Source organism: Protopterus annectens, chromosome 10.part0, assembly GCF_019279795.1.
Source record: "Protopterus annectens isolate FY-2018-M chromosome 10.part0, PAN1.0, whole genome shotgun sequence".
NCBI classification, from domain to species: Eukaryota; Metazoa; Chordata; order Ceratodontiformes; family Protopteridae; genus Protopterus; species Protopterus annectens.
The window spans coordinates 418974334-418988058 of NC_056744.1; the positions used below are offsets into that span (position 1 = coordinate 418974334).

The window sequence follows — 13725 nt, forward strand, 5'->3', positions numbered from 1 at the left end:
TGTGTTTTTCTTTCCTGGCAGGAATTGTGCTTGTAGTTGAACTTGGTAGGTCAGTGCTGTGTTCCACAAGGTCATTGCTTGTCTGCATAGGGGGTAGGGGAGTGTGTGACCCCTTGCTGGTTTATGTACCACATCACTGTGGTGTTGTCCATCTTTATTAGGAGTTGTCCTGGATGTAGGAGGTCCTTGAAAGCTGTTAGGGCATTTTGTACAGCTAGCATCTCTTTTTGATTGATATGTAGATGCCTTTGGTTTGCAGGCCATTTGTCCTGAATACACTGTCCTGCCATGTGTGCTCCCTAGCCATAATCCGATGTATCTGTTGTTATAGTTTGCCTGGCTGTGGGTAAGGTGAAAGGCTGACCCTTGTTGAGGTGACATGCTTAAGTCCACCATAGGAAACTCCTGTTGAAGGCAGGGAATGAGTGGAATTATTGTTTCCAAGCTGTGGCTGTGTTGAGACCATACGCTTTTCAGATATATTGTAATTTCCTCATTTGCAGTTTTGCAAATGGTATTAGTAGTATGCAAGATGCCATGAATCTCAAGGCCTGCAGAATTTTTCTTGCAGGGAGTTGGGTCTTTGTTGCCATCATTTTGAAGTATTGAGTCAGATGTTTTTGCTAGTCTGGCGTGAGGTAAGCCATCTGGGCCATTGTATTTAAGCTGTCACCCAGGAATATTATGTCTTGTGAGGGCACTAGTTTTGACTTCTTTTAGTTTACTGTGTACCCTAGGCAACTTAGAAGGTTTTTGACAAACGCCAGATGCTTTAATAGAATGTCTTTGCTTTCTGCTTGAATAAGGCAGTCATCCAGGTATGGATATATTTGAATCCCTCTTTGTCTGCAGTATGCAATTACTGGTGCCAGGCATTTTGGGAAGACCCTGGGTGCAGTACATAAGCCAAAGGGCAGTGCAGAGAATTGGCAATGGGTTGAACCTTCAATAAATCAGAGGTATCGTCTGCAATTTTGTCCGATAGGGACATGCAGGTATGCTTCCTTGAGGTCCATTACTAGCCAAGCCTTCTTGCCCAGCATGGGAAGAAATTGCTGTAGTCTTAGCATTTTGAATTTGGGTACTTCCAGGTATGTGTTTAGAATTGAGAGGTCCAGAATGGGTCTCCAGGCTTTGTCCTTTCGGGGAACTTGAAACAGTCTTGAGTAAAATCCTTGTCCTTGCTCTTGTGTAGGAACCTGTTGAATGGATCTCATGTCCATGAGAGATGAAATTTGCTTTTGAGCCGCATTGATTTGGTGGCAGGTTTGGCATTCCTTTTATCCTTGGTAAAGTGTGAAAGTGGAATCTGTAGCCTTGAGATGCAATATTTAGGACCCATTTGTCTTTTGTGATGATGTGCCAATTGTCTGCGAAAAGAGCTAGTTTTCCCCCCAAGGGAGCTGCCAAGTGAGTTTTGCTTGGTAGTCTGAGGGGTAAGTCATTGTTTGTCTTCTGGTAGTTTGAGACCTGTCTTCTCCTCCTTTTTGGGTTGTGGGACTCCACTGTCGAGGCTGGTAAGAGCCTTGTGGCTGGCCTCTGCCTCCTGGGCGTCTGTATCTGCCCCTCAGTGGTCTGGCAGAAGCTGGAAAGGACCAGTTTTTGGTTGGCCAATTTCTGCTGAAACGAGGAGGTTGAACCTGTAAGAAATCCTTGACCGTCTGCATAGATTTTGCCTTATCCTCCATTTTCTTTAAAACTACTTCTGCTTTTACACCAAATAAAACATCCTGCTGTAAGGGTGCGTCCAATAACTTTGCTTTAACATGATCAGGCAAAGTTTGTTCTTTTAACCAAGCATGCCTACGTATGACAGACCCTGTCACTGCTGCTCTACAAGAAGCTTCCAATGAATCAAATCCACATTGCAAAGTATGTTTTCCTACTTGTTCAGCTGAATGTAACAAATCGTGCATTTCCTTGTAATCTGGTTGGTCTGTATGTGCGAGCATTTTTTGTTTTAATTGAGACATCAAATATTGTTGATATTTCAGCATGTGAAACTGACAATTTAAGGCTCTCATAGCTAGAGTAGCTGAGGTATAAACTTTCTTTCCCCATCTGTCTAGTGCTTTAGAATCCCTTTCAAAGGGCACAGGATTTTTAGCAGTAGAGGCTTTAACCCCTTTGGGACCCTGGGAAATGGTTTCTGGGTCAGCAACAGGGCTTTTATACAGGAATTTGTGAGAGTCAGGGACTCTGTAGTATCAGGGACTCTGTAGTATCTGTCTGGTTTGGCTGGTGCAGGAGGTAGTGAATCTGGGTTAAGGCTAGATTCTGAATAAACATCATCCACAATGTCTAACACAGGTGGAATTGCAAGTGGTCTGTGCTGGGGTAGTAAAAGGAACTCTCAGAGCCTTTTCTTAGAATCAGAGTAATCCTGGCCTTCCCAGTGGAAATGTTCCCTCTTAGTATGTAAGGTTTCCCTAAAAGAGAAGTCTTCTGGGGGAGATGCAGAAGGGAAAGACTCTTCAGCATCAGAATCTTCATAAGGGGAAAAGGAATATTCCTGTTCCTCAGAAGAATCATGAGGAAATTGAAACCTGGTCAGAGGAAGCGTAGTCCTCCTCCTGCCTTGGCCTTTTATCAGGAGGGGGATGGGAACCCCTGATTAGGGTAATTAAGTCTTCAGCCATCTTAAGCATCTGTTTCCTAGGCATGGGGCCTTGTGCTGGAGACTGCTGTGCAGTCTTCTTTGTTTTTAAAGGAGTTTTCAGTTTTGCATAGGATTTAATAGTTAGTGTAGTCTGTCTAAAGATACCTTCAGCAACTGAAGGTGTTTCAACTGCACCGGAATCTCCTTCAGGAATGGAGTCGGAAGGGCCTAAAGGTAAAGGTTGTGGAGGTCTAGTAATCTCCACTTGTGAATCGGATGTCGCCTGGGGTTCTAAATCAGCAGTAGTCAGGGGCTGCGTAGGCGCCTCACAAAACCGGAGAACCGGTGACTGACCTAGCAGAGGCCTCGGAATCCGGTTTGGATTTCGGCTGCCTGTCCTTATCTTTGCGTTTTTTATGCATTCCGGTAGTCGGTTGCTCCGACGGTATGGTATAATTAAATTTTCAACCAAAATAATGTCGGGCGAAATCAAACAGACGTTTAATAGTTCGTTTATTAAACCTAGCGCAAAACTGGAAACCTGTGACGTCGTGGTCTGGGCCTAGGCAAGGAATACAATAAGAATGAAAGTCCTAATGAGGTATTTGCTTCCCACAAGAAATGCAATTGTTAACCTTTTCTGACATCGGACTGAGGCAAGAAAAGGTTCCCCAATGGGGTACTTAGCTTTACGAAGACTTAGGTCTGAAATTCGATTTGAGAATCTCAGGAGTCGGCCGACTGGCACTTGCGAACTGCTTCTGCTTTGGACACCGTGCGGCAAGAAAAACTGAAGAAAATGCCGTTGGATGCATCTTATATACCCCTGGTGCACTGACGTCAGGGAAGAAGTGACAGCAACCGATGCCGGACCAAGACTTTGGAACTCGGGCCGACTGCGGGACCGCCTGATGGCAGGATAACCCAACAGTGATGACTGCAGCAGTGCAACACGATGAACATCTGTGCTGTGATGTGATTTATATAAATTTAACTTCAGCATTTGACAGGGTCATGCACAAAACACTGATCAATAAATTAGTGCAACTAGGTATTGATGTACTGTTGATAAGATGGATAGCTACATGGCAAGTATCACACACCAACTGGACAGGTGAAATCCTTGGTTACAGTCAAGGTGTCCCACAGGGCTCTGTACTAGGCCCTTACGTGTTTAGATTGCATCTTTCAGACCTTACTTTTTCATCTGTGGTGTTCTACAGTCTATATGCTGACGACCTGAAATTGGGTTAAAGAATTGCAAGTGTTACAGATAAGGCATGTCTGCAAAATAATTTGACTAAATTGACCATTTGGGCACAGGAGAATAATATGTTGATAAATACATCAAAAACTAAGCATATGAGATTTGGTAGACAAACTGAAAGGTGACTATTTATTAAAGCACACAGTGATTGAAACTGTAGACTCATTTAAGGACCTGGGTATATGGGTAGATGCAGCTATGACTTTTTCTAATCATATCAACCAATTGGCTAATAACAGTTATAGAACTATAGGTTGTATAAAAAGATTTATCAAGTCTAGGAAGTCAAACATAATGAAGTCATTGTTTGTTAGTTACGTTAGACCCAAACTTGAGTATGAAATAGCAATATGGAAACCCTATAGGAAAACAAGCATGAATAAACTGGGGAGAGTACAGCGGAAATATACTAGGGGCATCCACGGATGTGAAAATCTAAGTTATCATGAAAGGCTAAAATATCTGAACTTGTAGAATGACCCTTACAGATATTTAAGAGGAGATCTTCTTCAGGTATATAGGGCATTTAGGGACAACTACCTCTGGGAATGTTTGGGGTTATTAAAAAATACTAGAGAATCATCAGATAACCTATGTGGAAGATTCTATGGGAATGAGAAGTGTACTAATTGGTTCTCTGACAGAGTAGCTGATGCTTGGAACAGACTACCAAATCACATTAAAGCAAGTACTAGTTTAGATATTTTTAAGAACAGCCTGGACATTTATTATGGGAGCAAGTGTTTTGGCATACTGGCAAGCAAAAATGGCTTCAATGCCCGTACTTGAAACATTTGTATGTTTGTATGTATCGAAAAATAGGGCTAGCTGATCCTAGTAATTACTGATAAAGCTTGAAGAAGAGGCTGCTATGTATGCTAACTACAGACAAGAAAACGACTTGTGAGAGCCCAACTAATATTTTAACTGGCTGCCTAGAACCTCTACAGTCCACTAAAGATACTAGAAAGCTGAATAATGGTAACAAGTGGTACAAAATCTTCCAACAGACACTGCTGAATGCTTTTCTTGAATTCACCCACAGTACGAGTACACTACTGCAGAGTGGCTCAGTGGTTAAAACTTTTGCATTATAGCTCTAGATTTACATATTCAAGTCTGACCTATTCTAATGATCTACATCATGGGGCCTGCATTTTCCTTCCACATGTTTTTTTTTGTTCCTGGGTATTATGAATTGCATGATGCCTCTTTCAGTCACCTGGTAGACAAATTATTACATTACAACACTGGAATATTCTCTCCTCTTTTTCAGAAAATGTTTTCTTGATATTTTTCTGATAACTAGAAATAATCCCACTGTGATTACAAGTCTACTGACTAGGAGTAATCCCTGCAGTGATCACACAGGATCAGCCCACCAAGCAAACAAATGGAAGGAAAACTACCTGCTACGATTCATGGAAAAAGTTTACTGCTTGCTACTGAAGTAAGACTGATGTATATTACACTAGTACCAGCTGTACAGGATACTGGTACAGCTGGATCCCTACCTCCTTGGCTTCTTCCCATGAGGTAAGGGGATTTGGTTGATGGCAGATCACAACTCATTTTTTAGAGTAAGGGAATGAAAAATCCCGGCTCAGGTCGTGCCGGTCACGGTTGTTGTGCCGGCTCAGACAGAAGACCGACCACTGGCCAGGCCTAGGCTCAAGCGCAGGTATCATGCGATGTGGGTCCTTATCCTTCCGCTTTTTTAGGTAATAGGTAAAATCTGCCCGGAAGGCCGATGATATGACATCTGTCTTCCAATAATCCCAGCTTTCTCTGAAAAAACGCCTCGGAGTGCAGGATTTGAAAGAAGAGAAAGAAGCACAGGCTGGTAGGGTTGTGTGTCTGGCCTCTGGGCAGGGTAAGCAGTAAGAGGAAGAGTATTATGATTTATTTGTTTCCCACAACAATTATTAACTTTTACAGTTTTATCTGACATCGGTTGAGGTAAGAAAAGGTGGGTCTAAAAGGGCACCAACGCTTAAGACTGAGAAGAGCTGAAAACACAGGAGCTGGTCGACCGGCACCGGCGAACTGCTTCTGCTTCAGGCGCCACACGCTTAAGACTGAAGAGAAGACGGCGCCAGCGACGCGACGCCCCCAGGGGCCTTGACGCCGGGAAAGGGCACCGATGCAGCCGCCGACGACCCAGACGAACCGACCCCAGAGGCTGCCTTGCCTGGCAGGACAACCCATATGTCAGGACTGCAGTTGCATCCTTGAAGGACATCCACGGAAATTGCGAAGATGTTGAACATGTAGCCATCATTAAAGAGTTTCTGACGGTTTCAGAAGTCTGTAGAAACCCTACTTGCAGCTCAAGGGGAGACAAGAAAAGAACTTGCAAGTTCAGGCCTTCTGTCTGAAGGGGTAAGGTGGTCTAATGGGCAGCTCACACCTTACTTCCCAGGAGTACATTCAAATGTCAAACCCTTATCAATGTTACCATCGTATTCTCTGTTTAATAACTACTTGTTACTGTTCATTTTAATCTTCGGAAAACTGACCAGCAGACAATTTATGTTTTTTTAAGCCCCAACACAGCCACTGCAAAACTCAAGCAGTGGGTATGCAAAGTAGGATGGTGCAAATGCTTTATCCTTTAACAGCCCTACTCCTCCTTTCAGGGGAGACATCACCACCTAAACTCTGGTCTTCCCCAGGGATTTAAGGCAGACTATGTTAACTGAGATGGACATACCCAACCACTTCCAATGAGACAGTGTGTGAGCAGGCTCATGTTCATTATTCTCACTTCTCTGATGCCTCCTCTAGCCTGAAGCTGACAATGAAACCTGAATCATCTGGGTTATAATTAGGGTGCCATCCTACTCCAAGGAGCCAGATGCTTACTGACCAATAACAAGAATATGATCACCTATCAAATACCAGTACACTACAGCCCTATTCACATTGTAAACAACAAGCAGCTTACAATCCACTGAGCAAGAAACACTATCACAAACACATGGTTATTGTTATGACTGGGAGGAACTCCGGCACTAGAGAGATGCTGCAGGACACAGCTCAGGAAAACACTACCTTGCAATGTTTCATATACTCAGTGCCTTGCTGGATGCCATATTCACTGAAGTTTCAACCCTCACCTCACAGGGCCTGCACACCCATCAATCAACAGCAAGGTCTGAAATGTGAAGATCACCAGTTTTCTTATGTACGATGTGTGACTTTTTACAAATCACGTAACCACACGGCACTCAAGGCAAGATGATAGCTGTCAAGACTAAAACTAAATGCCTGGGAGGGAGATGCACAGTGGCAAGCACCACCCCTTTAATAACAGAAGCATCCCACTGCAACAGGCCATTTAAAGGCCCATATACTACGCTAGCACATCACAAACTAATGACACTTACTTGCCTGCATTATGCCAACTGATGTTATCACCTATAAGCCAATGGTACTTCCCTATTTATATACGCAAATGACATAGTACAATATATCTTACTGTCCCAGCACCAAACGCACTGATCTACTAATGGGACAAATCTGTTTGCAAACGCAATGATATATCATTACTGCTTCAGTTAATGTTATCCCCACTACCATCACTTAACTCTTTACAAATGGAGCAGAAACTTAGAAAACTGTTAGTTTCAACAATGGAACTGCCATCACCACCACCACCATCATCTATAAGGGTGGGTCTGCTGTCCACCAAAATCTCGCTTGCAGAGCTTGTTTAGGTTCATAGGTTGGTACCAGGCTATCAGCCCTAGGGCCTTATACAAGCATAGCCATAATTCCCTGGCTATTTCTTCCCACAGCATTTACTTCTATTTAGCTTTTATTTTCCCTTATCAAGTAATATATGGTGGGGATTTAGGGGGCCCCCTTATTGGTGATGATGAAAACAAGCAACAAAAAAACGTTACTAGACTTAATACAAATACTAACTGCAGCAGTAAATAAGCAGATTTACTTTGTCATTTTAGAGATAATTACGCAGTACAGTAAAATGAATACAAAACAAGAAAATGCAAGCTTGAGTTCATACATGGTATGCACAGTACCTATACAATAATCCATGCAATGTATTAGAAAATAAAGTAAAATTTAACACACACACACACACACACACACACACACACACAAAGACTAAATCTAAAAAAAGCTATGAAGCAGAGTTCATAGCAATGGAACAAAGTGTTTTAAGAAGCCTCTGGATTCATATTTTCCTTGTTGTTTACGGGCTGTGTCCTAATATCTGCAAGCATGTTCTACAAAGCATAAAATCTACCAAGTACACCTTTGCCATACCTATTCCAACACATAAACACACCCAAGTAAGACAGCACCATCTTGACTCAAGTCGTACTCATTGGCTTGAAGCACTTCTTCACTGCGTACCAGTATGCTTTAACTGTACTGGTGTCTGCTCCAGTCAGTGGGTTAAAAAACTTTTGCGTACCATTTTCAAAGCTGCAGGATTCATTTCTTGAAGGACAACAATCCCTCTATAAGCTGCCCTTTGATCTGTGATGATGGCAGTGGCATTTAACACAATCTTTAATAACTGCCAACAGTGTCTCAGCATCCCCTTAAAGCACAAAACAATACAGCCATGTTTGCTGGTGCATTCATATATGCCTAGTACTCAACAATCAGACAACCCCAACATATTTTATAGATTTCATAGATGACTACTAGGCAATGGCATAAGAGCCTTTACAAGCCTAGCCAATAATACCCAGGATATGACAATATATCTTAATTCCACAGATAAGGAATGGGGTAGTATCAGGGTCTTTGGATGTTGGAGCCCCGAGTCATTTTACAGGCTGCCTCTGTCCATAAGTGGCATGGGCAGTACCCCAGGAGTGAATTTACTGTTCTCCATATATTTATCCAAATCCTTTTTGAAGAGAGTGAGGGACGGGCTTTGTTTTACAAAGCTGGGAAGTTTATTCCATAGACGAGGTAGCCTTTTGTTAAACAAATCTGTTTCTCCAGCAAGTTCTGTTAGAGTCACAAATAAGGTTCAGGTCCACGGAACAAGTAACCCTTGTATAATTTTTCTTGCAAACATCTAACATACATACATATATGTGTGTGTGCGTGTGTGGTGTAAATGATTATTAATATGTAACATTTTCAACATGCCGGATCACAGAATGCCTATAAGGAAAGAATCATCTACCTGGACCACTTGCCCAGGACTTCCTAAGTAGTCTGTATCCTATAGCATTGTGCAACTACAAATATCTCACAGGAACTGGTACGAATCCAGCACTGATTGACATAACAAGAACAGTAATCTTGTTGTTTAATCATCAGAGTCTGGCAAGCCCAGAGAAAAAGCAATCTTATCAGCTTGGGCAGACTGATGTAACATTGCTGGAAGTGCCCCAAAGACATCCCACAATGGTGTGGCATGATGTTTGGATGCACTGCCACACTGCAGACTAGACTCTTGACTCATCTTTGATTAACATACAGCCTACCCAGTTCTAGCACTGTGAAATGCATCTTTGCAATTTTGGTGATTTTTCTCCTCTGTGTACATTCTTGCAGCCTTCTCTTGCACTGTATCTGAAACTTCCTTATTTGCATTACCTGTTCCTGACAAATAAGCTTCTTTAATATTAAATTTAATGTTTCATTATTAACACAGAGAATGACCTTTGCTGTTGTTGGCAAGAAGTGCAAATGCCACATATCAGGTGTTTAGCAACATTTTTGATCATGGTAATGTGAGACATCTGCACCTTTTACAGAGGTCCTTATCCTAAGTCACCCTTTTGATACACTTTTAATGGCATTTTTATAACTTCAGCAAAATAATGATTTACAGGGCACTGAAGACACTAAGGCGTTAATAGAAAAGAATCTTGGGGAGAAAACAGTGCTTCTCTCAAACCAATTGTCAGTCATTACGCCCCCTGCCCACAACCTGCGTGCTGGATGGCAAGCCCTAATATTATCAATCCTCAATTCAGTCACCCCTAACAAGTGGCACTTGTGCCTAGTGGGCTTACCCAAAACTTTATAAATGAACACTTAAGGTACAAATTCTTGAACAAGGAGATGAGAAGTCACCTCATAAACAGCACAGACATAGATGAATTAAGATCCTGCAACTGTCATTAGCATGCAAGGATGAATGAGACGTCCCTCAAAGAGGGTTACTTTATATCTTTGTCCACATTACATAGCGTAAACTTCAAACAGTGTAAATCTGTTTTGCCTAGAACTAATATTTTCTCATTTTAATTAACAGCTGTCATAACAAGAGACCACTACCAGATGACGAGTCGCTATATAAGTTGAAAGGAAAACCAAAACTGTCCTGCCTATCTAGATGAATAAGAATCTGATAAATCAAACTCACACTGTGGTGAACATCCACTTAAAGCATATCAGTGGCTACAATATGTCCAAAGGTCATTTAAATCCCCAAAAGACTACGAAAAGTCTCATCTTACCAGTCCTGTGGCATAAGCTTGAGAGGCTGGTCTATCACACGATAATGAACTGTTACACTAATTGTAGTTCCACCAGGCTGCATCTGATCTTTTCGTCGCTGGATTAAAATTTCATTTTCTCTCTGGCAACCCTGCTTCTTCTTTTCTTCTGATGGGATAAACCTAAGGCAATAGTTAGTTTTAAGGGTGAGTCACAAAGACAAGCAAAAGAATCAAAATACAGGATTCGCTTGCACAACTTATCCAGCTGAATGATGTTCTACACAATAGAATAACGCACATCTGCCTTTTTAGGCTGTCAGTAGGTCAGTTTCATTTTTGAAAGAAAAGGAAAATAAGCTGTAAAAAAATCGCCTGAAAGTTTGTGTCTTATAGTCCTCCTGCCCAAATCTATCATAATTTTACAATACTTGCCCACCTTTCCTGCAAATTCTTTAGGAAGACCGACTGTCCTGCTAGTTACATAACTATGCAAATTATGTACTCGTACATCATGATGCATATTTTCCCTTTAACCATGTACTTTCAATTACAATTGTAAAGGGGGGAGATCTCTGCCTAGCTAGTTTTAAACTTGGAGGCGCACAGAGGTTGCCACTACCTTTTGCAAATAGTATTAACAGAAAAAAAGAAGTTGCGTACTCACCATAACATTCCAAGTTTTTTGTCCTTGATCTCGCCTTCCTTCTTGCTGTTTCAGTTTGGAGCCGATGTTCAGCTCTGACTTGCCCGTATACTATAGCTCGAGAGCTTTTACTGGCTTGAGGCTACACCCTATCCCAGCATGCCTAGCGGTAGTTACCCAGATCCTGTTTGTGATAACCTAAAACTAGACCATACAAATAGACCAGAGATATACTCTGCATATCAGGTGACACCTACATATAAAGGTGTAACCCCCCTCCACAAGAGTAACAGAAGTAGACTGAGACTAACCATAAGGTATGGTAATAAAGGAAACCCAGGCAGTATAACCAATAAAAACAAGGGATTCCTCTTGATCCTCCAGGAAGGGGGAAGAAGGGTGGGATGCAAGAAGGAAGACGAGATCAAGGACAACCAACATGGAACGTTATGGTAAGTACATAACTTCTTTATGTTATGTTGTCCATATCTCGCCCTCATTCTTGCTCTTTGGGACAGCGTCCTCAGCACCTGATTCTTGGGTGGCTCACTGGAAAAACTCTTCAGGACCATGGAACCAAAGGATGCCCTGTTCCGGGAGGCCACATCTACTTTGTAATGAGTGATAAAGGTATGAGGATTAGCCCATGTAGCTGCTGCACAGACCGAATCCAAAGGCAGTCTGGCTTGAAAGGCAATACAGGTAGCCATGGCCCTTGTTGACTAACCTTTAATTTTCCCTGGAAGTTTATGTTTATGCAACTAGTAGACATGTTTTATAGTGCCTGAAAGCCATTTTGATAAAGTCACCTTTGATTCTGCACAACCTTTTTTACTGTCCGCAAAAGATATGAACAATTGGTCCTGTGTAAATAGAAACATAACTGTCTATGAACGTCCAACTAATGGAACTATACACTGCCTTGTTGCCATGATTGGGGAAGAACACAGAAAGCTCTATGGACTGAGTCAAATTGTAGTCAGAACATACCTTGGGTAAGAATGAGGGGCTGGTTCTGGGAGAAACCAGATCCTTATGGAAAATCAAGTATGGGGGACGAATAGATAAGGCCTGTAATTCTGAAACCCTTCTAGCTGAGTTAACTGCCACCAAGAAAATGGCCTTCCAAGACAGAAATTTGAGCAGACAAGAAGCAGATGATTCAAAGGGAGAAAGAATCAGAGCGTCTAAAACTAAATTTAGATCCCAGCGAGGGAGAGGTTCTCTTACTGGAGGTCTTAAGAGGGTAGTACACCTCTTAGAAATGCCTTGCATAACCTATGGGACATGATATTGGACCCCATTTCTCCCATATGGAAATTAGAAATGGCAGCTAACTGAACTCGGATAGCAGCTGCAGCTGCTCCTAGGTCAAAGGTTTCAGCAAGAAATTCAAGAATCTTTGAAATGGAAGCAGTAAAGGGATCAAGCTGATTTTTTTCTGCCCAACAAGAGAACCTCTTACATTTACTAGCATAAAGTTTCCTAGTAGTGGGCTTATGGGAGGAAATCAAAATGTGTTGGACTGCTGGAGAAACATCGGGAAGCCTGGCTAAGACAGGAAGTGGAGAAACCAAGCTGTGAGCTTGAGAGTTTGAATGGAAGGATGGGGAGCCCCCGACTGATGCATCAGATCATCTGGTACTGGGTCCAGGATACAAGGCTCCCCATGCAGGTGAGGCCAAATGAATGGGAACCATATCTGACGAGGCCAGTAAGGGGCAATAAGGATTAGCTTGCAACCCAATGACTGTGCTTTCTGAAGAAACTTGGGGATCAGGGGAAAAAGTGGAAAGGCGTAAAGCAGTCCCCGGGGCCAATCGTGAACAAGTGCATCCCTGGGTGACTGTCCCAGTGGTGGGACTAGGACAAAGTAGCTGCTGCATTTGCTGTTGAGAGGGGTGGCAAACAGATTGCAGCATGGCTGGCCCCATTTGCAAAAAATCAAGTCCGTAACTTCCTGTTTCAGGGACCAGTCGTGAGGCATCAGGACAGCCAGACTGAGCTTGCCCGCTATCATGTTGGATTTCCCCGATATGTGCACTGCAACCACAAAACGTTGGGAAGACATCGCTTATTGCCAAAGCTGTAGATCTGGTTCCACCCTGTTTGTTAATATACCATACTACTGACATATTGTTCGTCTGAATTGCTATAGTCCCAGTAGGCAGAGAGTCTTGAAGTGATTGCAATGTCAAACACCGCTTTCATCTCCAGGACATTGATGTGCAAGTGGTACTCTTCCTGTCACATCCACTGAACAGTCTGTCCCAGATAATACCTCCCATCCTATCTTGGAAGCGTCCATGGTCACTGTGGCTACAGGTTGGGGGGTAGAAACGGCCTGCCCATTGTCACCATAGGGGAGTGAAGCCACCACTCCATATCCTTTCTGCAGGACCCCGTGTTCAGAATCTGATGTGACATGGGTAAATCCTGGAATGATCATTGTGCAAATAGAAGCCACTGTAGAATTCTCATATGGAAGTGAGCCACAGGGACCAGAGTGATTGCCACTGCCACAGAACCCAAGACCTTGAGAACAAATCCTGCTTGAATTCTCTTTTGTGTGAACAACATGACAACTTGGCGACAGATCGTTAATACTCTTTCTTGAGGCAGCTTTACTATCATTGCCCTTGTGTCTAAATCTGCCCCTATAAAGGTAATATATATATTGACAAGGCAACAAGGCAGATTTTTCATAGTTTATGGTGATCCCAAGTTGAGAACAAGAGCGAATTGTGGCTTCCCTTGCCCTGATTAGTTGACACTC

General features: G+C 42.6%; 1 protein-coding gene across 1 annotated transcript in view; it reads right to left on the reverse strand.

Annotated features, from left to right (window-relative positions):
* CDC73 (cell division cycle 73) overlaps positions 1-13725 on the reverse strand; it is a 2122897-nt gene that overhangs the window by 316909 nt on the left and 1792263 nt on the right. The window contains exon 14 of the mRNA XM_044085321.1: positions 10325-10486. Coding sequence (XP_043941256.1) covers positions 10325-10486 — 162 coding nt within the window. The remainder of the gene's footprint in view (positions 1-10324; positions 10487-13725) is intronic.